The sequence below is a fragment of the Bufo gargarizans genome, chromosome 3, assembly GCF_014858855.1.
Source record: "Bufo gargarizans isolate SCDJY-AF-19 chromosome 3, ASM1485885v1, whole genome shotgun sequence".
Lineage (NCBI taxonomy): Eukaryota > Metazoa > Chordata > Amphibia > Anura > Bufonidae > Bufo > Bufo gargarizans.
Genome location: NC_058082.1, coordinates 372,400,779 through 372,425,320, shown reverse-complemented (window position 1 = coordinate 372,425,320; position 24,542 = coordinate 372,400,779). Strand labels below are relative to the sequence as shown.

The 24,542-nt window shown below is 43.1% G+C and overlaps 1 protein-coding gene across 3 annotated transcripts in view; it reads left to right on the top strand.

Annotated features, from left to right (window-relative positions):
* ACACA (acetyl-CoA carboxylase alpha) overlaps positions 1 to 24,542 on the top strand; it is a 932,629-nt gene that overhangs the window by 533,975 nt on the left and 374,112 nt on the right. For all 3 annotated transcript variants that reach the window (XM_044288111.1, XM_044288112.1, XM_044288113.1), the window contains exon 39: positions 11,612 to 11,767. In XM_044288111.1, the coding sequence (XP_044144046.1) occupies positions 11,612 to 11,767 (156 nt within the window). The remainder of the gene's footprint in view (positions 1 to 11,611; positions 11,768 to 24,542) is intronic.

Genomic DNA, 24,542 nt, shown 5'->3' with positions numbered 1-24,542 from the left:
CCCTGATCACCCCCTGTCATTGATAACCCCCCTGTAAGGCTCCATTCAGACGTCCGCATGCGTTCTGTGGATCCGATACATGTATCCATGGATCCGTAAAAAATCATGCGGATGTCTGAATGGAGCCTTACAGGGGGGGTGATCAGTGACAGGGGGGTGATCACCCTGATTACCCTGATCACCCCCTGTCATTGATAACCCCCCTGTAAGGCTCCATTCAGACGTCAGCATGTGTTCTGTGGATCCGATCCATGTATCCATGGATCCGTAAAAAATCATGCGGATGTCTGAATGGAGCTTTACAGGGGGGGTGATCAGTGACAGGGGGGTGATCACCCTGATCACCCCCTGTCATTGATAACCCCCCTGTAAGGCTCCATTCAGACGTCCGCATGCGTTTTGTGGATCCGATACATGTATCCATGGATCCGTAAAAAATCATGCGGATGTCTGAATGGAGCCTTACAGGGGGGGTGATCAGTGACAGGGGGGTGATCACCCTGATTACCCTGATCACCCCCTGTCATTGATAACCCCCCTGTAAGGCTCCATTCAGACGTCCGCATGCGTTCTGTGGATCCGATACATGTATCCATGGATCCGTAAAAAATCATGCGGATGTCTGAATGGAGCTTTACAGGGGGGGTGATCAGTGACAGGGGGGTGATCACCCTGATTACCCTGATCACCCCCTGTCATTGATAACCCCCCTGTAAGGCTCCATTCAGACGTCCGCATGCGTTCTGTGGATCCGATACATGTATCCATGGATCCGTAAAAAATCATGCGGATGTCTGAATGGAGCCTTACAGGGGGGGTGATCAGTGACAGGGGGGTGATCAGGGAGTCTATATGGGTGATCACCCCCCTGTCATTGATCACCCCCCTGTCATTGATCACCCCCCCCCCCCCCCCTGGTAAGGCTCCATTCAGACATTTTTTTTGGCACAAGTTAGCGGAAATTTTTTGTTTGTTTTTGTTTTTTCTTACAAAGTCTCATATTCCACTAACTTGTGTCAAAAAATAAAATCTCACATGAACGCACCATACCCCTCACGGAATCCAAATGCGTAAACATTTTTAGACATTTATATTCCAGACTTCTTCTCACGCTTTAGGGCCCCTAAAAAGCCAGGGCAGTATAAATACCCCACATGTGACCCCATTTCGGAAAGAAGACACCCCAAGGTATTCCGTGAGGGGCATATTGAGTCCATGAAAGATTGAAATTTTTGTCCTAAGTTAGCGGAAAGTGAGACTTTGTGAGGAAAAAAACAAAAAAAAATCAATATCCGCTAACTTATGCAAAAAAAAAAAAAATTCTAGGAACTCGCCAGGCCCCTCATTGAATACCTTGGGGTGTCTTCTTTCCAAAGTGGGGTCACATGTGGGGTATTTATACTGCCCTGGCTTTTTAGGGGCCCGAAAGTGTGAGAAGAAGTCTGGGATCCAAATGTCTAAAAATGCCCTCCTAAAAGGAATTTGGGCCCCTTTGCGCATCTAGGCTGCAAAAAAGTGTCACACATGTGGTATCGCCGTACTCAGGAGAAGTTGGGGAATGTGTTTTGGGGTGTCATTTTACATATACCCATGCTGGGTGAGAAAAATATCTTGGTCAAATGCCAACTTTGTATAAAAAAATGGGAAAAGTTGTCTTTTGCCAAGATATTTCTCTCACCCAGCATGGGTATATGTAAAATGACACCCCAAAACACATTCCCCAACTTCTCCTGAGTACGGCGATACCAGATGTGTGACACTTTTTTGCTGCCAAGGTGGGCAAAGGGGCACATATTGCAAAGTGCACCTTTCGGATTTCACCGGCCATTTTTTACAGATTTTGATTGCAAGGTACTTCTTACACATTTGGGCCCCTAAATTGCCAGGGCAGTATAACTACGCCACAAGTGACCCCATTTTGGAAAGAAGACACCCCAAGGTATTCCGTGAGGGGCACGGCGAGTTCCTAGAATTTTTTATTTTTTGTCACAAGTTAGCGGAAAATGATGATTTTTCTTTTTTTTTTCTTTTTTCCTTACAAAGTCTCATATTCCACTAACTTGCGACAAAAAATAAAAAATTCTAGGAACTCGCCATGCCCCTCACGGAATACCTTGGGGTGTCTTCTTTCCAAAATGGGGTCACTTGTGGCGTAGTTATACTGCCCTGGCAATTTAGGGGCCCAAATGTGTGAGAAGAACTTTGCAATCAAAATGTGTAAAAAATGCCCTGCAAAATCCGAAAGGTGCACTTTGGAATATGTGCCCCTTTGCCCACCTTGGCAGCAAAAAAGTGTGACACATCTGGTATCGCCGTACTCAGGAGAAGTTGGGGAATGTGTTTTGGGGTGTCATTTTACATATACCCATGCTGGGTGACAAAAATATCTTGGTCAAATGCCAACTTTGTATAAAAAAATGGGAAAAGTTGTCTTTTGCCAAGATATTTTCTCTCACCCAGCATGGGTATATGTAAAATGATACCCCAAAACACATTCCCCAACTTCTCCTGAGTACGGCGATACCAGATGTGTGACACTTTTTTGATGCCAAGGTGGGCAAAGGGGCACATATTCCAAAGTGCACCTTTCGGATTTCACCGGCCATTTTTTACACATTTTGATTGCAAAGTACTTCTCACACATTTGGGCCCCTAAATTGCCAGGGCAGTATAACTACGCCACAAGTGACCCCATTTTGGAAAGAAGACACCCCAAGGTATTCCGTGAGGGGCATGGCGAGTTCCTAGAATTTTTTATTTTTTGTCGCAAGTTAGTGGAATATGAGACTTTGTAAGGAAAAAAGATAAAAAATAAAAAATCATCATTTTCCGCTAACTTGTGACAAAAAATAAAAAATTCTAGGAACTCGCCATGCCCCTCACGGAATACCTTGGGGTGTCTTCTTTCCAAAATGGGGTCACTTGTGGCGTAGTTATACTGCCCTGGCAATTTAGGGGCCCAAATGTGTGAGAAGTACCTTGCAATCAAAATGTGTAAAAAATGGCCTGCAAAATCTGAAAGGTGCACTTTGGAATATGTGCCCCTTTGCCCACCTTGGCAGCAAAAAAGTGTCACACATGTGGTGTCGCCGTACTCAGGAGAAGTTGGGGAATGTGTTTTGGGGTGTCATTTTACATATACCCATGCTGGGTGAGAGAAATATCTTGGCAAAAGACAACTTTTCCCATTTTTTTATACAAAGTTGGCATTTGACCAAGATATTTTTCTCACCCAGCATGGGTATATGTAAAATGACACCCCAAAACACATTCCCCAACTTCTCCTGAGTACGGCGATACCAGATGTGTGACACTTTTTTGCAGCCAAGGTGGGCAAAGGGGCACATATTCCAAAGTGCACCTTTTGGATTTCACCGGTCATTTTTTACACATTTTGATTGCAAAGTTCTTCTCACACATTTGGGCCCCTAAATTGCCAGGGCAGTATAACTACCCCACAAGTGACCCCATTTTGGAAAGAAGACACCCCAAGGTATTCCGTGAGGGGCATGGCAAGTTTTTAGAATTTTTTATTTTTTGTCGCAAGTTAGTGGAATATGAGACTTTGTAAGAAAAAAAAAAAAATAAAAAATCATCATCATTTTCCGCTAACTTGTGACAAAAAATAAAAAGTTCTATGAACTCACTATGCCCATCAGCGAATACCTTAGGGTGTCTACTTTCCGAAATGGGGTCATTTGTGGGGGTTTTCTACTGTTTGGGCATTGTAGAACCTCAGGAAACATGACAGGTGCTCAGAAAGTCAGAGCTGTTTCAAAAAGCGGAAATTCACATTTTTGTACCATAGTTTGCAAATGCTATAACTTTTACCCAAACCATTTTTTTTTTTGCCCAAACATTTTTTTTTTATCAAAGACATGTAGAACAATAAATTTGGCGAAAAATGTATATATGGATGTCGTTTTTTTTGCAAAATTTTACAGCTGAAAGTGAAAAATGTCATTTTTTTGCAAAAAAATCGTTAAATTTCGATTAATAACAAAAAAAGTAAAAATGTCAGCGGCAATAAAATACCACCAAATGAAAGCTCCATTAATGAGAAGAAAAGGAGGTAAAATTCATTTGGGTGGTAAGTTGCATGACCGAGCAATAAACCGCTAAAGTTGTGGAGTGCCGATTTGTAAAAAAGGGCCTGGTCACTAGGGGGGTATAAACCTGTGGTCCTTAAGTGGTTAATATGCATTGGTTTGCATCCTTTCTTTTCCATTTGCACTGATTTTGATTATATCAATTATACCTATCACTGGTATAGGTCACATTTTGAACTGGGTATCAATTTTTCCACGCAATACTGATATAAAGAAATCTGTTCACGACATCACATCTATGATCTACTTAGATCCTTCTGTATAATATCTGAGATATATGATATTTGAACGAACTCTGCCTTGACCTCGGGACTTGTACCTCAGTGTTTTTACTACAAGCTTACCAGCTGAAACCCATATTCCTTATCCTTGGAATATTTTACTGGATAACCACAGTGCTGCTATCATCTGGCTATATATCTTTTGAATATATATTTTTGAACATTTATCTATTATTTATAAATTTATATATATATATATATATATATATATATATATATATACACTCTACCTATTTAATAATACATTTTTGTGACCTACTACATATTGAGTCTATGTGATTCCACCTATAAGAGTGCCCATTCACTATTCCTCAATTGCGATAGATTTATGTCAGGAATAGAAGGAAGAGTATGGGCTGTTTCACACTGTGATTTCGTAGTAAAGAGGTCACAGAGAGGCACGGAGCATTATCAGTCATGTTACTGCTCCGTGCCTCTGCAGTCTGCATCGGGTCTTGGCACTCTTTCACGGAGCAGATGTCACGCACGGCATCTGCTCGTGTGAAACAGCCCCATCTCTCTCCCCTGGATCCGCTAGCTGTGGTATTGTCTATCTCTGTAGTAGATACGCAACTAGTCTGATACATATCGGTAACTAAATATTAAATGGCATAAAACGTTTCTGGATATCACACCCACATAGACAAAAAAATATATATCTTCGTCATGGGTGTAAACTGAGGATTTTTGAGTGAGCTGCAGAATTGAGCTGCGACCCCTCTTGGCAGCTTCTATACCAGAGACCGTGCAGCAAATATTCTAAGACTAATGTTAAAAGTCCATTAGTGCAAAATGAGCCAAATTTATTAAGAGGCACAGGCCTCTTAATAGATTTGTCTCCGCTCCAGGCAATACATGCATCAGAAATTCAAAGCTATGTATGCCAGCAATGAGCTGGCATAGGTTTGAACTTTAATTTACGATAGTTTCTGGCTTAAATGATAGCAAATCTATGGGGCCGCGGGATGCCCAGCCACTTTTGAAAAGTGTGACGTTAAGTGAAAAGCCGCAAATTGTGGTGAAAATATGGCTTATGGAATTTTTTATGCTGCAGCGCGCTATACTCCAGTGGTGTTGTCCCTCCTTAAAGGGAGTCTGTCACCTACCTGACCGGTTTCAAACAGGTGACATTGTTCATTGGGGCACAAAGACATGACACAGATGTTACCTGTGTATAGTTCTTCAGATGCTTCTTATCGACCAAAAAGTCATTTTTATCATATGCTAATGAGCCGCCGCAAGTGCCCAGGGGCGGAGAGTTTTCTGAAAGTGCCCAAGTTCCCCCGCCTCACTCGTGCCTAACTCCGCCCCTCAGTAAGCTTCGGCCAGCCCTGTGGCTCTCTGACATCATATTTCCCTATAGGCTGTCCACGCATCACTGCCGGGCCCGGGCATGAGCACTGTTCTGGCCACTGTGGTCAGAGGCACAGAGATATGCAGTGCGCATTCACCAATTTCACGCCAGTAACTGGTGCATGCGCACTCCTTATCCCTGTCCCTCTGCCCACAGTTGGCAGCGAACAGCCTATAGGAAAATATGATGTCACAGAGCCACAGGGCTGGCCTGAACTTACTGAGGGGCAGAGTTAGGCGCGAGTGAGGCGGGGGAACTTGTGCACTTTCAGAAAACTCTCTGCCCCTGGGCATTTGCGACGGCTCATTAGCTTATGATAAAAACAACTTTTTGGGCGATTTGAAGCATCTGAAGAACTAGACACTGGTAACATCTGTGTTATGTCTTTGTGCCCCACTGAACAATGTCACCTGTTTGAAACCGGTCAGGTAGGTGACAGACTCCCTTTAAATTTCATTGTGGTTCAGACAATCACCTAATGGTATATGGACCTTTACAAAAACTGCCTGACTATCTCTTCTCTTTTTGACACATCTGCTTAATTGATTGCATTTGCTGAAAATCAGCCTCAGACGTGCAAAGCATTTCCACCATGCTTCACTGTTGCCTGCAGACTCTTCAGTTTTTTAGCACGCAAACTACCTTCGTTTACAGCCAAATATTTGACATTTTGGACTCCTCAGTCCAGAGCACCTGCCGCCATTTTTCTGAAGCCCAATTCTTATTTTTTCCGTTGAAAGTATGGCTTTTTTTTTTGTTTCATTTCGGTTTTATTGAAGTTTTTTCGGTACAACCAAAATAAAGGTATGCACATATTCAAACAGTGTGAACAAATCAGGTATGGTGTCCACAATATTGCAGTGAGAGTACATACTCTGCATTACTCAGTACTAGTCATGAATAGGTATGAATCAAACACAACTAGATGGGTTTGTGAATTCTAATAACAGATAGACAGACAAGACATCGGACAAGGGAACAGGGGGGAGGAAAGGAGGGGGGGAGGGTACATTCTCTGTTGAGGCAGTTCAATTTGCGCATCACGGAATGCGGTTGAAGAGCGAAAGGTTTCCCAGGGGCCCCATATCCTCACATATCGTGCGACATCTACAGGCGTAACACTAATGAGATCTTCAAACCTCTGGTACAAAGCGATTTCATCAAACCACTCCTCAGGCGAGGGGGGGGGGGGGGAGACAGTTTTCCTAGTGCCGAGGGATCACTGCTTTCGCCGCCTGAATCATGTACTTTAAGAGGGACTTCTTATATGCCGGAACATTTAGGACACTGTCGAACAGCAGGAGGGTTTCCGGGGAATTTCTGGATGGGGACACCTGTGACCTTCTTGATCGTTCTGTGAACTAAGTCCCAGAAAGGTCGTAAGCCACTGCAGTTCCACCAAATGTCGATCATCGTGCCTTCCTCCTTGAGGCATCTCCAGCAACGGTCCGACACCGTCGGGAACCATTTGTGGAGCAATGCCGGTACTCTGTACCATCTGGAAATAATTTTGTAACTCGTTTCCTGAGCTTTGGCAGAGACCGTGGATTTGTGTGCTAGAAGGAAACACCTGTTCCACTGGACTGGGGCATACTGATTCCCCAAATCCCGCTCCCAGGCTTGACAATATGGAGGAAGGCATGAGGACCGCTGTTGTATCAGTAGCTTATATACCGCGGATATGGGGTGTGGGGTCGCTGAGGGAGAAACACACATCCGCTCAAACTCAGTGAGCTTTCTGGCCAGTGCATGGGTTCTACTTAAAGATGTATAGAAGTGCTGAAGCTGCAGGTATTCAAAGGAATTACGGGTCAGTTGGGTCTCTAAAATCTGGGACAAGGGCTTAAGTGTGGGACCAGAGACTACCTGGCAGAACCTGATCGGTTGGGATCTCGTACCCTGAAGAAAAGTATGGCTTTTTTTTACTGCAGTTCTTCCACGAAGACCACTTCTGGTCAGACTTCTTCAAGCAGTAGATGGGTATACCCACTGGTTTCTGACAGTTCTAATGGCACTGCTGGATATCTTCCGATTTCAAAGAGAAGTAAGCTTGATGTACTGTTTTGATGTCAGAGTGGCCAAACCATATATTAATTTTTCTTATTTCTTCTTATTATTAATTTCTTCTTTCTTATTTATTTTTGCATTTTGTTAATTGTAAAAAAAAATGTTTTAATAGTTTATTTTTATTAACATATTTCCCACACCTGCCTAACACACTTGCACAATACTTTAGGTGATACCTGTCATTGTAATCCTTCCTGTGAAAATATGATTACTGAAAAGTGATCTGTAAGAAGTGGTTCCTATTATTAAGCTTATTGGCAGTGCGAAAACTATAAGACTTTAATTTATTTTTTAAATACAGATGGTGACCGGCAAAAATAAATAAAACCTCATCAACATTTCTTTAACCCCTTAATGACCACCAATATGCGTTTTTATGAGGGTCACTAAGGGGCTTTAGGCTGATATGCCTAGTCTAAACGCTGCACAGGTCTCCAGTTCAGCGGGTAGTGGGGGTTTGGCTCTCCCATGAAAAAGTGTTGATGTCGGGCGTTTAACCTCTTACATGCCAAAAGCAATAGCGCCTGTGGCATGTAAAGGGTTACAAATGTCAGTGCAGCAGGCTGCGCCTCTCCGCATTGTGCTGCTGGTTTGTAGGAGCACAGCGTCAAAGCGCGAGTATGAAAAAGAAAATTAAATAACCAGACTTGGCATCACTGACAATAAATCCCCTTTACTCTAAGTTTGGAGGTCTTTTGGAGCTGAGAGATTACTTTAAAATAAAAACTTGATTCAAACAATAGGTAATTTTCTGATAACAGATTTGTTTTAAAGGGAACCTGTCATCAACTTTATGCTGACTTCACTAAGTGCAGCATAAATTAGTGACCGAAATGATGATTTCAGCGGTGTGTCACTCATCAGCTAAAAGTCAGTGGTTGTCGAGAACCAGCATCATAATCATTGCAGCACAAGCTTTGAAAAGAGTCAAATCTACCTGAGAAGAGTCATGGTTATTCATAATCTCCTGCTCTCCCCGACCCATCTGCTGATGGTTGGCAGTTCTCTCCTAGAGAGAGAGGGAGAAAACTAGGCTGAAGACTGTCCATCATCAGCAAGTGGGCAGGAAGAGCAGGATTTCACGAATAACCATGACTCTTCTCAGGTAGCTTTGACTCTTTTCCAGGCCTAGTCTGCAATGATTGTGATGTTGGTTCTCAGCAACCACTTATTTTAAACTTATAAATGACAAACCGCTGGGCAGCATAAAGTTGATGACCGGTTCCCTTTAACTGAGAATTCACATATCACACCACTTTTGGTCAGTATCTGAAATTTTTGATACAGGTGCATAAGATGTCTTTACAGTATAAGGCAAAGACTGTAAGAACAATTTCCCCAAAGACTTTTTGTCTTTTAAAGAGTTTGTTCGGTTTCAGGAAGAGTCTGGGCAACAATCGTGGCTTGCCTGCAATAATGAATAGACCATTACTTACATAGCAGATTCTGCACCACCACTCCATTTTTTCTGGCCAGGCATTATTGACTCAGCCAGGTCAATTGTCTGGTTGGAAATACCATAGTGGTCGCACTGGATCTGCATGGGAAACTGAAGATCTATTCTTTATTGCAAGCATGCAATGAATTTCGCCTGGTTTCCTACTGAATTCAGACAACCCCTTTTAACCTATTAACTGGTGACACTGGGGAGAGCCTGAAGGAAAATACTCTTAACAATGAAAGTTAAACTCGACACTCAGAGAAAGGAAATTATATAAAATATTGTTCCACTTGGTATGTTAAACATGGTGTCTGATCTGCAGGCAGCAGTTAAACACCAAAAGAGAAAAACGGGGCTAGCACACAATGGTAATGGATATAAACATTATTATGGTCTCTATACGAGACAAAATACAATAAAATACACATAAAGAACAATGTAATGGTGGATAGAGGACACACAAGATGACATGGAACACCACTAATGGCTCATCATGTTAAGGTAAGTCAAATCGTAAAAATATCATAAATTATACATATAGCCCAAACAGGATGTCAAATACATATAGCCAACCAGAGCTATCAGGACAGGGTAGAGATCTAATACAGTACACAAAGAGGTATAAAGTGCATAATGCCAATATAACAAAGTACATAGATCAATTATACTAAACTGCCCACTAGGGAGCCATGAAGTAGATACCTGAGTGGTGCACCAGAACGCCCCAACGTACGTTTCACGCAAGCTTCTTCAGGGGAAAGTGTGTGTATGGAGAGGGCTAATACTTCTGGTCTCCGGAGGGGACAGACCGCATCGTGGAACGCAGGGCGTCACTTCCGGTATGGAAAAAGAGTAAGAGAGACATGAATAATATATAGACAGCCTAACGGACGGTACCCAGGTGAATGCCTACATCGTTATAGGCGGATACTAGCCAATACTATGACCCGATTCGAATAAAAGAATCAGGCATACCGGAAATGCGTTCCACCAATGTGGAACGCAAACCCGATCACATGACCGAGTGGAACGCAGCTAACCGGACGCTCAGAGGAGTACAGTACTATCGATATATGTCATAAAAATCCATAAAAACTATACAATATTGCCAAACCAGTGCATATAAAACAATAATGTAGATATATAATAGTGATATGCAAAGAATTAAATGTGTATGACACTCCACACAATATTGAGCTATAAAACAAATAGGGTACCCAGCGGTGGATACCGATTTGGCAGGCAGCAGTTGTAATAGCAGAAGATGCTGAACAGATAGATATATGGTTTTGTGGGAAAAGATTCAATGTAAGTTGTGTTTTATTAAAGGGGTTGTCTCACTTCAGCAAGTGGCCTTTATCAAGTAGTGAAAGTTAATACAAGGCACATACTAATGTATTATTATCCATATTGCTTCCTTTTCTGGCTAGATTATACATTTCTCATTACCATGGTTATGACCACCCTTCAATCCAGCATCGTTGGCCGCGCTTGCACACTATAGGAAAAAGCAGAGAGGCCAGTGCTTTTCTTTTTTTCTATAGTGTACAAGCACTGGCTGCCAGTGCTGGATTGCACAGTGGTTGTAACCATGGAAACGAGAATTGTAAAATTTGATTTAGCCAGCAAAGGAAGCAGTATGGATAATAACAATACATTAGTAAATTCCTTGTATTAACTTTCTCTACATTATAAATGTCACTTGCTGAAGTGAGACAACCCCTTTAAATTAAGTCCTTGCTTTTTCTATTTCAGGGAGTCTAGTGGGTGATCCCATCAGTTATTGACAACATTTCCTATATGATTCTACATACAGACATACATACATCAAAATGCATGACAAGTTATACTGAATCGATTTCTACAAATCCTTCCGAGAGCTGCTCTATAGTCTTTGTCTGTAGCCTTTATCTCTTCACTCCTGACAGCTCATAAACACTAAATTAATGAGGATCTTCAAGATTGGAAACCCCTTTTGATATTGCCAGGCAGTGTGCAGAGATTAAAAAAAGTCTCCCTTTTCTTCCAGTCCCTGTTGGACCAGAAGTGTGCACATAACAGCCCCTGCCACTAAGGTCATTGATTGGCTGGCAGCAGTGACGTGCATGTAGATGGCATTCCTGCACTCTCAGGAATGTTCCTCTTTTTTTTAACTGACACTTTTTACAATAATATTTGTAGGAGTTGCAAACTTAGTGTTAAGTGTTAAAAATGGTTTTACAAAATTAGCATGTGTTTTTGCCCATTGTTTCTAAACTCATTGTGGCTCATTTTCTGATAGGTTCATACGTAGTTCTTCTTATGTAAGATGTTGTCATTTGATGAATATGCCATTAACAGTATCTTCCTTTTTTTCTAGATAATGTTCCAGGCCTATGGAGATAAGCAGGGACCGCTTCATGGGATGCTTATCAACACGCCTTATGTAACAAAAGATCTGTTACAATCAAAAAGATTCCAAGCACAGTCCTTAGGAACAACCTATGTGTATGATATCCCTGAAATGTTTCGCCAAGTAAGTATTTTTATTACTTGAAATGTTCTTAATCATAATCAGTAATAATTTCATATTTACCAGTCATGCAGCCACAGCTTAGATTTAAAGGGAAAACGTCATTGACATTATGCTGACCTCACTGAGGGCAACATAAAGTAGTGACAGGCATGCTAATTTCAGGGGTGGGCCATTTATGAACTTAAAGTACAGTAAGTGCTTGCCGGAAAGCAGCATCATAATTATTTCAGTCCAGGCCTAGTAAAGAATCACTCCTGGCTGAAAGAAAATCATGGTTATTCATGAGCTCTTCCCACCCACCAGCTGACGACTGGCATTTTTTTCTTAGATAAAAACTTAGTCAAATACTGTCAATCACCAGTAGGTGGGCGGGGAAAGCAGGAGCTAATGAATAACCATCACTGTTTTCAGGCAGCTGTGACTCTTTTTCCAGGGCTGGACTGTAATAATTATCATGCAGGTTTGTAACAAGCACTTAGCTCATGAATGACACTGCTGAAATCAGCATGTCTGGCAGTACTTTATCCTACCATCAGTGAGGGCAACATAAAATTGATGACAGGTTCCCTTTGTAGGGATTCAAATGTGTTCCTTAATCACCTGTTTTGCCTGTTTTGAGCTTAGCATCCCGATTCCTGTCAGTGATATCCAGGGGTGGACTGGGAACTTTGTGTCCCTGGAAAAAATACTAAAAGTGACCCCGTTTTGTAGTTGGGTCCAAATTGATGGATGGCCGGGCCAGCAATACCATATTGTGTTGTGGCACATTATACCACCCCAACAGAGCCAAATACCACAATCCATGACAAAATACTGCCAGTAGCACAAAATACATCCCCTAAACCTTACATTGGCCAGCCATGAGAAGGTCCTTAAGGCTAAAATTAATTGTCACTAAGGGGTTAGAAATGCAATAGTGTACCCGGAGTTGTGCGCCAACAAGATTTACTGCAGACATGCATTAAAAATCTACAATAAATAAAGTTACCTTTTTGGGAGGGTTTTTTCCAATTTTAAAATGACTGTTAAAAGGTTAAACTCATTTTTCTTACGTTTTTTCTGTGTCATTACTTTCAAGACAAAATAATAATTAAAAGATAAGCGAGCTAAAGAGGTAACTACAAGGAGGCAAATGCGGTTCAAGTAGAGAAAAAGAGCATGAATATAATGGCGGTTGGCCAACCATCCATTGTGTATAGGGGTGTTCTGACTTTTACACAAATGCTGATGTCGAAGGGAAGAAGGGTTGGTCTTGTTTCATTTTAACATGCCTGAGCTGTTTCCTATACGAGATAAGGTGCTGCCAGAACTGGCAGAAGCTTATTTCCTCCTTAATAATAACATATGCATGCTCAGCCAAGCCGAATGTGCTTGTATGTAGAGGGTTGGAAGGAATAGCCATCTGCCAAATGTGCATTTTACCGACGATAAGTGTCTGATTGTCGGGAGGGCCGACCCCTGGACCCCTGGAGCTCCTTTCAAATGGGGGAATGAGATTACTTTGCTTGAATAGAGTACAGTCACGTGTGAGAGCTGCTGCTTCATTCAACTTTATGGGACTGCTAGAGACAGCAGAGTCTCGGATATCTCCGGCAGTCCCATAGAGTTAAATGGAGAGGCAGCATGCACAGGTTACCGCATGCCCAATAAAAAGGGTCTACTCAACCTACCCAACCTACCCACTCTGAACTCTGTCTTGACTGCGTACAGCGTCATGATGTAGTGCACGTAGGCATGCACTATGACTTGTCGTTGTGCGACACCATGAAAAAATTTGCAATTACACAGTTCCATAGATGTAAACATAAAAAAAGTTTATAGGGGTCAGAATAAGGAGAATAAGGAGAAAACATTAATTTGGAGGAAAAAAATATTATGGAGAAAAAGTTTCTTTTTTTTTTTTTTTTTTCCCATCGTCCTATGACACCACCAGGAGAGAGGGTTTGCTTTCCAGGACAGGAAACCCACTGGTATTAAAAAAAAAAAAAAGGAGGAGCCTCTCCGACTCTCAGTGGTTTCCTGTCGATTAGGGAGGAAGTCGGTAATAACCTGAAATTAATGCGTTACGTAAAAATGGGGAAAAGTCTGCTTCTGCTCCCGAAAACTCAATGTCTAGTTCAGATGAGGATGTCCAGGGGTTGGAGAGTGGCGTAGTTGATTTGGATTCCTCATCTGAAGGAGGGAAAGGTGGAAAAACTTTTTTTTCCCCATTCAAGATGTAGACCAGTTATTAAAAACTATTAGAGCCCCAATGAATATTTAAGATCCAAAAGAAGTGAGATCTGTACACGATATTATGTCTGAGGGCTTAGAAGGAAGAAAAAAAAATATTTTTTTTCATTCATAAGAATATTTTGTCTATGATTGCAAATGAGTGGAAAAATCCGGATAAACATGGCTTCATCTTTTCCTCTGTATAATACACCTTTGATGAGGCAGATTCAGTTTCCTGGGATTGTGTGCCAAAGATTGATGTCCCTATAGCTAAGATCTCCCTTTGATTACCTGGGACAATTCAAAGATGCTATGGACAAGAAGGGGGTTAGCTTTCTGAGGTGAGCATGGAATTTAGCATCCTTCATTGCAGCTACCTGTACAACTAGAGCTCTCATTTTATGGGTTAGGCAGCTTGAAGAACAAATTGAGGTTAAAGCCCCTAGGGATTGGTTATTAAAGGGAACCTGTCATCAACTTTATGCTGAACTCACTGAGGGCAGCATAAATTGGTGACAGAAATGCTGATTTCAGCGGTGTGTCACTCATAAGCTAAAAGTAAGTGGTTGCTGAGAACCAGCATCATAATCACTGCAGCACAAGCCTTGAAGAGTCAAATCTACCTGAGAAGCGTCATGGTTGTTCATGAGCTACTGTTCTCCCCGCCCATCTGCTGATGGTTGGCAGTTCTCTGCTAGAGAGAAAGGGAGAAAACTAGGTAGAATACTCAGTCATCAGCAGGGAGAGCAGGAATGCATGAATCTCCACTTTATTCTGCTGTTAGTATGGGCAGCATAAAGTTGATGACAGGTTCCCTTTCAAATCCATTCCAGTTATTTCTAAAGCGGCATATTTTTTAGCGGATGCATCTGCAGATGCAGTTAGATTATCCACCCACACTAGCTAATTCATCCAGTAGGGCCTTATGGCTAAAGAATTGGTCAGGGAATGTGGCATCAAAGAATCGTCTTTGTAATGTTCCGTGTATTTATTTTGATCTTCTCTTGATAATATCTTGGAGAAGGCGGGAGATAGAAAGATTTTCTTGGAAAGAAAGAAGCCCAAATAAAAAGGATAGCAGATGGAAGTTTATGGTGGATCTTCGGTGCAAAGACTGTTTTATGGTGGTTCTGGACATAAAAGATGCTTACTATCATCTCCCAGTATATCCAGCACACCAGAAATTCCTAAATGCCCAATATATGAAGGGAAAATTGAAGCATTTTCGGTTCCAGGTGCTACTTCAGCTAGGAGGGTAGGAGAAATCCAGGCATTGTCCAGTTTATGTACACTGTGTAGTTCCTGGTGCCAGCGAGCTACTGCACAGCTCCCGTACTCTTGCACTGCAGCTACACAGTGGCCGGAGCCTTTTGCTAACTGGTTCTATGCACTTTATTGTTTCTGGCACTGGCAGCTGCTCAAAACAGCTGCTTTTGGGGTGCTGGGTTTTAAACACCAACCAATCTGATATAGTTTTATTTTTGTACAGGGAGTGCAGAATTATTAGGCAAATGAGTATTTTGACCACATCATCCTCTTTATGCATGTTGTCTTACTCCAAGCTGTATAGGCTCGAAAGCCTACTACCAATTAAGCATATTAGGTGATGTGCATCTCTGTAATGAGAAGGGGTGTGGTCTAATGACATCAACACCCTATATGAGGTGTGCATAATTATTAGGCAACTTCCTTTCCTTTGGCAAAATGGGTCAAAAGAAGGACTTGACAGGCCCAGAAAAGTCAAAAATAGTGAGATATCTTGCAGAGGGATGCAGCACTCTTAAAATTGCAAAGCTTCTGAAGCGTGATCATCGAACAATCAAGCGTTTCATTCAAAATAGTCAACAGGGTCGCAAGAAGCGTGTGGAAAAACCAAGGTGCAAAATAACTGCCCATGAACTGAGAAAAGTCAAGCGTGCAGCTGCCAAGATGCCACTTGCCACCAGTTTGGCCATATTTCAGAGCTGCAACATCACTGGAGTGCCCAAAAGCACAAGGTGTGCAATACTCAGAGACATGGCCAAGGTAAGAAAGGCTGAAAGACGACCACCACTGAACAAGACACACAAGCTGAAACGTCAAGACTGGGCCAAGAAATATCTCAAGACTGATTTTTCTAAGGTTTTATGGACTGATGAAATGAGAGTAAGTCTTGATGGGCCAGATGGATGGGCCCGTGGCTGGATTGGTAAAGGGCAGAGAGCTCCAGTCCGACTCAGACGCCAGCAAGGTGGAGGTGGAGTACTGGTTTGGGCTGGTATCATCAAAGATGAGCTTGTGGGGCCTTTTCGGGTTGAGGATGGAGTCAAGCTCAACTCCCAGTCCTACTGCCAGTTTCTGGAAGACACCTTCTTCAAGCAGTGGTACAGGAAGAAGTCTGCATCCTTCAAGAAAAACATGATTTTCATGCAGGACAATGCTCCATCACACGTGTTCAAGTACTCCACAGTGTGACTGGCAAGAAAGGGTATAAAAGAAGAAAAACTAATGACATGGCCTCCTTGTTCACCTGATCTGAACCCCATTGAGAACCTGTGGTCCATCATCAAATGTGAGATTTACAAGGAGGGAAAACAGTACACCTCTCTGAACAGTGTCTGGGAGGCTGTGGTTGCTGCTGCACGCAATGTTGATGGTGAACAGATCAAAACACTGACAGAATCCATGGATGGCAGGCTTTTGAGTGTCCTTGCAAAGAAAGGTGGCTATATTGGTCACTGATTTGTTTTTGTTTTGTTTTTGAATGTCAGAAATGTATATTTGTGAATGTTGAGATGTTATATTGGTTTCACTGGTAAAAATAAATAATTGAAATGAGTATATATTTGTTTTTTGTTAAGTTGCCTAATAATTATGCACAATAATAGTCACCTGCACACACAGATATCCCCCTAAAATAGTTAAAACTAAAAACAAACTAAAAACTACTTCCAAAAATATTCAGCTTTGATATTAATGAGTTTTTTGGGTTCATTAAGAACATGGTTGTTGTTCAATAATAAAATTAATCCTCAAAAATACAACTTGCCTAATAATTCTGCACTCCCTGTATGTATAATATATGCAAACACATGGCATAAAAATAGTATACACTGTGACAGTTGTGAAATATATAGTACTTTCTTATATAAAAACATATGGCATTAAAAAAGTGCTCAAACACACAATTTTGGAAAAAGCATTGCAAAAAATGCCTCTTTATGCACTATATTTGGGCCAAACAAAATGCATCAATGCTGCGTCGCATGGGAGCGATCAGCCTGTGGCACTGCTGAAGTGTTATGGAAGCCCAGGTTGTTTTGATAGGGGCCTTCAGCTCATCTGCATTGTTGGTTCTGGTTAGTAATGATCGAGCACCAAAGTGCTCGGGTGCTTTGGCCGAACACATCAGGATGTGTCAATGGGAGAACCCGAGCATTAAACCAGGCACCCCTTGCTCTGAAGAGGGGAGGGTGCTGGTTCATAGGAAAAGGTCAGAAATTGATTGAAATGGTTCGGGAACAGCATGGCGAGGATGTCTCGATGCATCTTGGACTCCCAGGTCGCTGCTGGAAACGATGTTATCCGAGTAGTACGCCACTTTTACAGACTGACAGTAATACACATAAAACCGAAAACAAAATCAATTTTAGAGGATAAATTAAGAAACATTCTTTCCTGTATATTTACTTGTAAATAAAGTGCAAGTGCTGCCAAAAATTACAAGGAAGATGTACTCTGATATAACCTGTATATCTCATAATGGAGGGCTTCATTCAGATTGTGGTACAATAGTTCAGGTAGTGGGACACCTACACTCCTAAAGCCTTTGCACTAAGTGAAAGGGCTGACAAAAATTACAAGGAAACGGCACTCCAAAACACCCTTTATTACACATAAAGGAGGGCATCATACACACCCTTGAAAAATTATGATTGATGGCCTGCTGGTGACCCTCAAAAACATTTGGAGCAAGGGCTTGCTGATCTGACCATATAAAACATTAGGGGTGAGGGCCAGCTGCTGCATTAGTGACTCTAGATAACCTCTGGGTGATTGCACGTCCCTGTGACAGCGACGATCCATTTGGATGTCTGCCCTATCAACTTTCGATGTTCTTTTCTGCACCTACGATGATGATCACTGGTATTGGGCAATCAGGGTTCGATACTTGAGAAAGGGCTACCAAATCCAAGGGAGGTCAATGGCTAAAATCTGATTGGCTGTTGTTGCTTTGGTCCTTTTTTTTCCCTACTTGTGAATCACCCAGAGAGGCTGGGTCAAGTTATCAAAGCACAAGCATCCAAGGAAGCCAGCAGGAGCATGGCAATTACCCACTCCTGACTCTGGGAGGTAGTGATGATAAATAACAATACAGCACTCCTTAGCGGCCCTGTTATTGGAATGAGTACACTTCCCGTTAACGAGGATCTATGGGAGGGCAAGTGTGCCATCATGATGAGGATTGTGTTGACCAGACTCTTGGCTTCTGAGACTGGACTTGTAGGCTAGGATCTGCTGCCGCTTTGTTGACTCTAGATAACTTCTAGGCGATCGCACGTCCCCGTGACGGCGACAATCAATTTGGATGTCTGCCCTATCAACTTTGGAGCAATTTTTCAACAAGGACCTTCTGGTATTGCACCGTTTTGCTTGTCCTCTCCACCAGAGGAATGAGAGATGAGAAGTTATCTTTGTAGCGGGGGTCAAGAGGGCTGAACAACCAGTAATCAGTGTTGTCTAAAATGCGTATAATGCGAGTGTCGTGGGAAAGGCAGCCTTACATGAAGTCAGCCATTTGTGCCAGTGTACCAACAGGTAAGACCGCTGTCGTTATCAGAAGGTGAGCTGACCCTGTAAAAGATTGTAGGTGAGGGCCTGCTGGTGAGCTGACCCTGTAAAACATTATATGTGATGGCCTGCAGTTGAGCTGACCCTGTAAAACATTATATGAGAGGGCCTGCAGTTGAGCTGACCCTGTAAAACATTATATGCGAGGGCCTGCACTTGTGCTGATCCTATAAAACATTATATGTGAGGGCATGCAGTTGAGCTGACCTGGTAAAAAATTATATGCGAGGGCCTTATATGTGATGAATAAGCATGTTCATATGATGGAAGAGGAGGGGGAGGATTAGAAAAGGAAGATTTAACCATATACCCTTTTTTGTGGTGGAAGGGGTGCATGGGAATACAGTGTATTCAGTACATTAAACAACACATTTAAAGTGCCTTTGTTTATCCACTTTCCTCTGGTGGAGTCGAGAAGTCTGGGGCAAGCCAGGCCTTGTTCATTTTTATAACAGTCAACCTTTCAGTATTTTTAGTTGACATGCGGATACACTTATCTGTTATAATGCCACCAGGAGGACTAAATACCCGCTCAGACAAAACGCTGGTGGCAGGGCAGGCCTGCACCTCCAAGGCATAGAGTGCCAGTTTGTGCCACGTGTCCAGCTTGGACACCCAGTTGTTGTAAGGCACTGAAGGATCACTGAGGACGCTGACACGGTCTACTACATACTCCTTCACCATCTTCCAAAACGTTTCTCTCCTCTTTACACTAGGCCGCGCATCATGGTGAGGGTGCTGACGGGGTGTCATGAAACTGTCCCAGGCCTTGAAGAGTGTTGCCCTGCCTCTGTTGAAACTGCTGTTTGTTCCCCTAGTCTCCCCTCTGGTTGACCAATGAAGTACAGACTCTGCCGCCAGCGTTGTCAGATGGACAATTTTGGAGCAATTTTTCTACAAGGACCTTCTCGTATTGCACCGTTTTGCTCATCCTCTCCACCAGATGAATCAGAGATGAGAAGTTCTCTTTGTAGCGGGGGTCAAGGAGGGTGAACACCCAGTAATAAGTGTTGTCTAAAATGCGTATAACGTGCGGGTCGCCGGAAAGGCAGCCTAACATGAAGTCAGCCACCTGTGCCGGAGTACCAACAGACTAGATTACTCTGTCCTCATCAGGAGGATGACTTTCAATCTCTTCATCCTCTTCCTCCTCTTTTGCCCACCCATGCTGAACAGATGGAATAAAACTTCTATGGGTACTACCCTTTGTAGCGGTGGAAACAGTCTCCTGCTGCTCCTCCTCCTCTTCATTGTCCGAATCGCGCTGAGAAGATGAACAAAGGGTGGTCTGGCTATCACCCTGTGTAATGTCTTCTTCCCCCATTTCACCTTTTCCACATGCAAAGCGTCGTTCTTAATTGTGAGCAGCGAGCGTTTGAGTAGACACAGAAGTGCGATGGTTACGCTGATAATAATGTTATCGCCACTCACCATATTTGTTGATTCCTCAAAGTTTCTTAAAACCTCACAGAGGTCAGACATCCATGCCCACTCCTCGCTTATGATTAGCGGAAGCTGACTGGAAAGGAGACCGCCCTCTCAAAGCCTGGCCAACATGTGGAACGTGGAGTTGCGCATGCTCATCTCGCACAACAGCTGGTGAGCTGGCAATTTGAAACACTGCTGCAGCGTTGACAGACTGGCTGAAGCTGTCGATGACTTGCGGAAATGTGCATATACCCGGTGCACCTTCACCAATAGCTCAGGCAAATTGGGGTAGGTTTTGAGAAACTGCTGGACCACTAAGTTTAAGACGTGGGCTACGCATGTGATGTGTGTGAGCTTGCCGAGCTCCAAAGCCGCCACCAAGTTACTGCCATGATCACAGACAACCATGCCTGGTTGTAGTTTGAGTGGTGAGAGCCACAGCTCAGTCTGGTATCTTATCCCCTGCAACAGCTCTGTGGCAGTGTGCGCTGTTTGTTCCCTAAGCATATCAGCTTCAGCACGGCCTGTTGACACTTTCCCACTGCAGTGCTACACTGCTTCCAGCTAACGACTGATGGCTAACTGGTGCTGCACGCGGATGGTTCGGAGGTGGCAGTAGATGAGGAGGCAAACAAAGAGAAGTGGGGGTTGGAGCAACTAATGTTGGTGCTGGCGGAAACCCTGATGGAATTAGGGCCCGCAATCCTGGGCTTCGGTAGCACCTGTGCCATCCCAGGGTACGACTCCCGACCTCCACAATGTTCACCCAGTTTGCCGTCAGGGAAATGTAGCATCCCTGGCCAAATGCACTTGTCCATGTGTTCGTGGTTAAGTGGACCTTCCCAGTAACTGCGTTGGTCAGGGCACGTGTGACGTTTCGGCACATGTCTGTGTAAGGTGGGCACGGCACACCTCGAAAAATAGTGGCAGCTGGGGACAGAGTTTTGCTGGACGGCTGCCGACATCAGGCTGCGAGAGGACTCAGTGTCCACAAGCTGAAATGGCAACATTTCCAAGGCCAGTAATTTTGAAAGATGCACATGGCCTGTGGTTGGGTGGCTGGGTATTTGCGCTTGCATTCAAATGACTCAGGGTAATGACATTTGGGCGCTGCGCTGGGACAGGAAAGTGGATGTGGTTGCTGATGGTGCTTGCAAAGGTGCACATCTCGCCCGCGCTTTCGACAGGTGGCTGGCCAGCACGTACTATAGGGGAAGAGGAGGCAGTGGTGTGACTCGGAGACACAGATTGTGGACCCAGGCGTCCGTCCCACTTATTACAGTGCTCGGATGCCATGTGGCGGATCATGCTGGGGGTGGTGAGGTCGCTGTTGTTCACGCCCCGGCTCATTTTGGTGTGGCACAGGTTACAAACTACTATTCTTTTGTCGTCCGCACTTTTCTAAAAAAAGCGCCATATTGCGGAACACCTACCCCTTGGCAAGGGAGGTTTAAGCAAGGGGGTGCTTCGTGGAACAGTTGTGGGCCTGTTTGGTGTGGCCCGCCTTTTCCCTTTTGCCATCCCACTTCCTCTTCCAGCCTGTTGCGGTTCTGCAGATCCTTCTCCCTCTGTACTGCTGTCCTCACTCGGCTTTCCAGATTGGGTCAGTGACCTCATCGTCCACCACATCCTCTTCCACTTTCTCACTCTGATCATCCTCTTGATTTGTTGACCTAACCACAACCTCAGTGATTGACAACTGTATCCTCTTCATCAACCTCTTGAGACCATAATTGCTGTTGACTCATTGGCAACTGTGTCTCATCATCATCCACCTCATTAAACACTAATTGCCTTTCCCCACCGTCATGTTCTTGTGACTGTGGATGCTCAAGAGGTTGGGAATCATGGCACAAGATCTCATGTCCCTCTTCAAGCGTGCTTGGCAAGAGGGCCAAATAAGGTAATGGCGATGAAAAGAGCTCCTCGGAATTTCAGAATGTGGGATCACTTGTTTGCCCAGACTCTCCATGGTGGGAGGAAGGAGGATCAGGGAGAGGATTCTTTTTACCAGACTCTTGGCTACTGAGACTGGACTTGGTTGAAGACAGGGTGGTGCTTAACCGACTAGAAGTATTATCTGCTGCAATCCAACCGACTACCTGATCGCACTGGTCTGACTTCAAGAGTTTTGTCCTGTGACGCCCTGAAAACTGAGACATGAAGCTAGGTATCATGGATGATTGTTTTTGGTTCACGCTTTACGATTGTGTTTCAACACGCCCAGTTCCACGGCCTCTGCGTTAACCACCAGCATCACGGCCACTTCCCCGTCCCTTACTGCCCGCCTTGCGCATATTAAATGTTATATGCACACTTGACACACAAGATGTGGCACGGATGTCACAGTTTACAGCAAGCATAGTATATTAAAAAAAAAGTACGTAAAAGTATAGAAAATAGATAGTTATATTTCTCCAATCTCTGGCCCTGACACATAGAAGGTATTGAACAAATGTCTCTAGTCACTGCTGACAACCTTTATATAAAAAGTACTAAAATTGATGGAAAAATAATAGTAATTTTCAGTTATATTTTTCCAATCTTTGGCCCTGACACAGAGAAGGTATAATACAGATGTCATGACTCATTTAGTCACTTCAGACACCCTCTATAGAAAAATTCTTGAAAATGATGGAAAAAAATATAAATTTTCAGTTATATTTCTCCAATCTCTGGCCCTGACACACAGAAGGTATAATACAGATCTCACAACTCACCTGTCACTTCAGACACCCTCTATAGAAAAATTCTTGAAAATGATGGGAAAAAAAAATAATTTTCAGTTATATTTCTCCAATTTCTGGCCCTGACACACAGAAGATATTGGACAGATGTCTCTAGTCACTGCAGACACCCTCTATAGAATTATTGTAAATGCTGTAAAAAAAATAATTAATACTGTAGCTATAAAATACTGCCAGCCTGCCACCACACACAATAGTCCTTAAAATGACTTTTGGGTCTTTGAAATATTTTTATACTGAATTGATTGCGATCAGACTCCCTACACTCTCTGTCCCTTCCGAAGCGCAGCTCTCCCTGACTACAAATGAGCCGAACGTGTTCTGGCTAGCCAATCACTGTAATGCCAGTACCCAACATGGCTACTGGCATTACAGTGAGGGCAGTACTTACCTGCACATTTATTGGCTGCATAGGAGCCGCAAAACGTGCAGGCCGGAGACTTGAGCATAGCGATGCTCGAGCCGAACAGTAGTTTGGCCGAGCATGCTCACTCAACACTAGTTCTGGTGTCTCTCATCATCCTCTTGACAATACCCCATAGATTCACTATGAGGTTTAGGTCAGGTGAGTTTGGTGGCCAAACAAGCACATTAATTCTTTGGTTATTAAACAAGGTATTGTTACTTTTGGCAGTGTGGGTAGGTGCCAAGTCCTGATGGAAAATGAAATCAGCATCTCCATAAAGCTTGTCGGCAGATGGAAGCATGCAGTGCTATAAAATTTCCTAGTATACAGCTGTGCTGACTTTGGACTTCATAAAACACAGTGGACCAACACAAGCAGGTGACATGACTCCACATACCATCAATGACTGTGTAAAAACTTCACACTGAACCTCAAGCAACTTGGATTATGTGCCTTCCCACTCTTCCTCCAGACTCTAGACCTTGATTTCCAAATGAGATGCAAAATTTACTTTCATCTGATAACTGGACTTTGGACCATTGAGCAACTGTCCAGTTTTTTTTCTCTTTAGCCCAAGAAATACGCGTCGGACGTTGTCTTTGGGTCATGAGTGGCTTGACACAAAGAAAACAATAGTTGAGCCTATGTCCTGGATACGTCTGTGTGTGGTGGCTCTTGAAACACCGAAAATTAAATAAAACAAAACAACATTATGGACTTTTTATATAAAGTAGTTCTCGTGTATTACTGCATGTAATAGTCCAAGATCGTGATGAGATTCCTTTAAAGGGCTGCAATTAGAGTTGCAGTGGGTTATTAGCTGTATATAACAGATATCACCTACTGCACGTGGCATGAACACAGCTATTGTGCCCTTACTATCTACTGGAACATATGGTGTATACACATGTCACAGTGCTCCTACCTGGATATCCTTGGATCCCAGAAGTGATGTAGTCCGAAGAAAGTGCAAAAGGGATGAGTAACTTGGATGATGAAGGAATAATTGAGTCCAGACTTGTAGTAGCGTTGAACACAGCTTTACTTGAATAAACTTGCATCAGGAAACAATCTTTCAAATTTATCTTGGTCATCAGCAGGTATTGGCTAAACTTTGGCAGGCAAACACTTCTGCAATAATCTCAGCTCT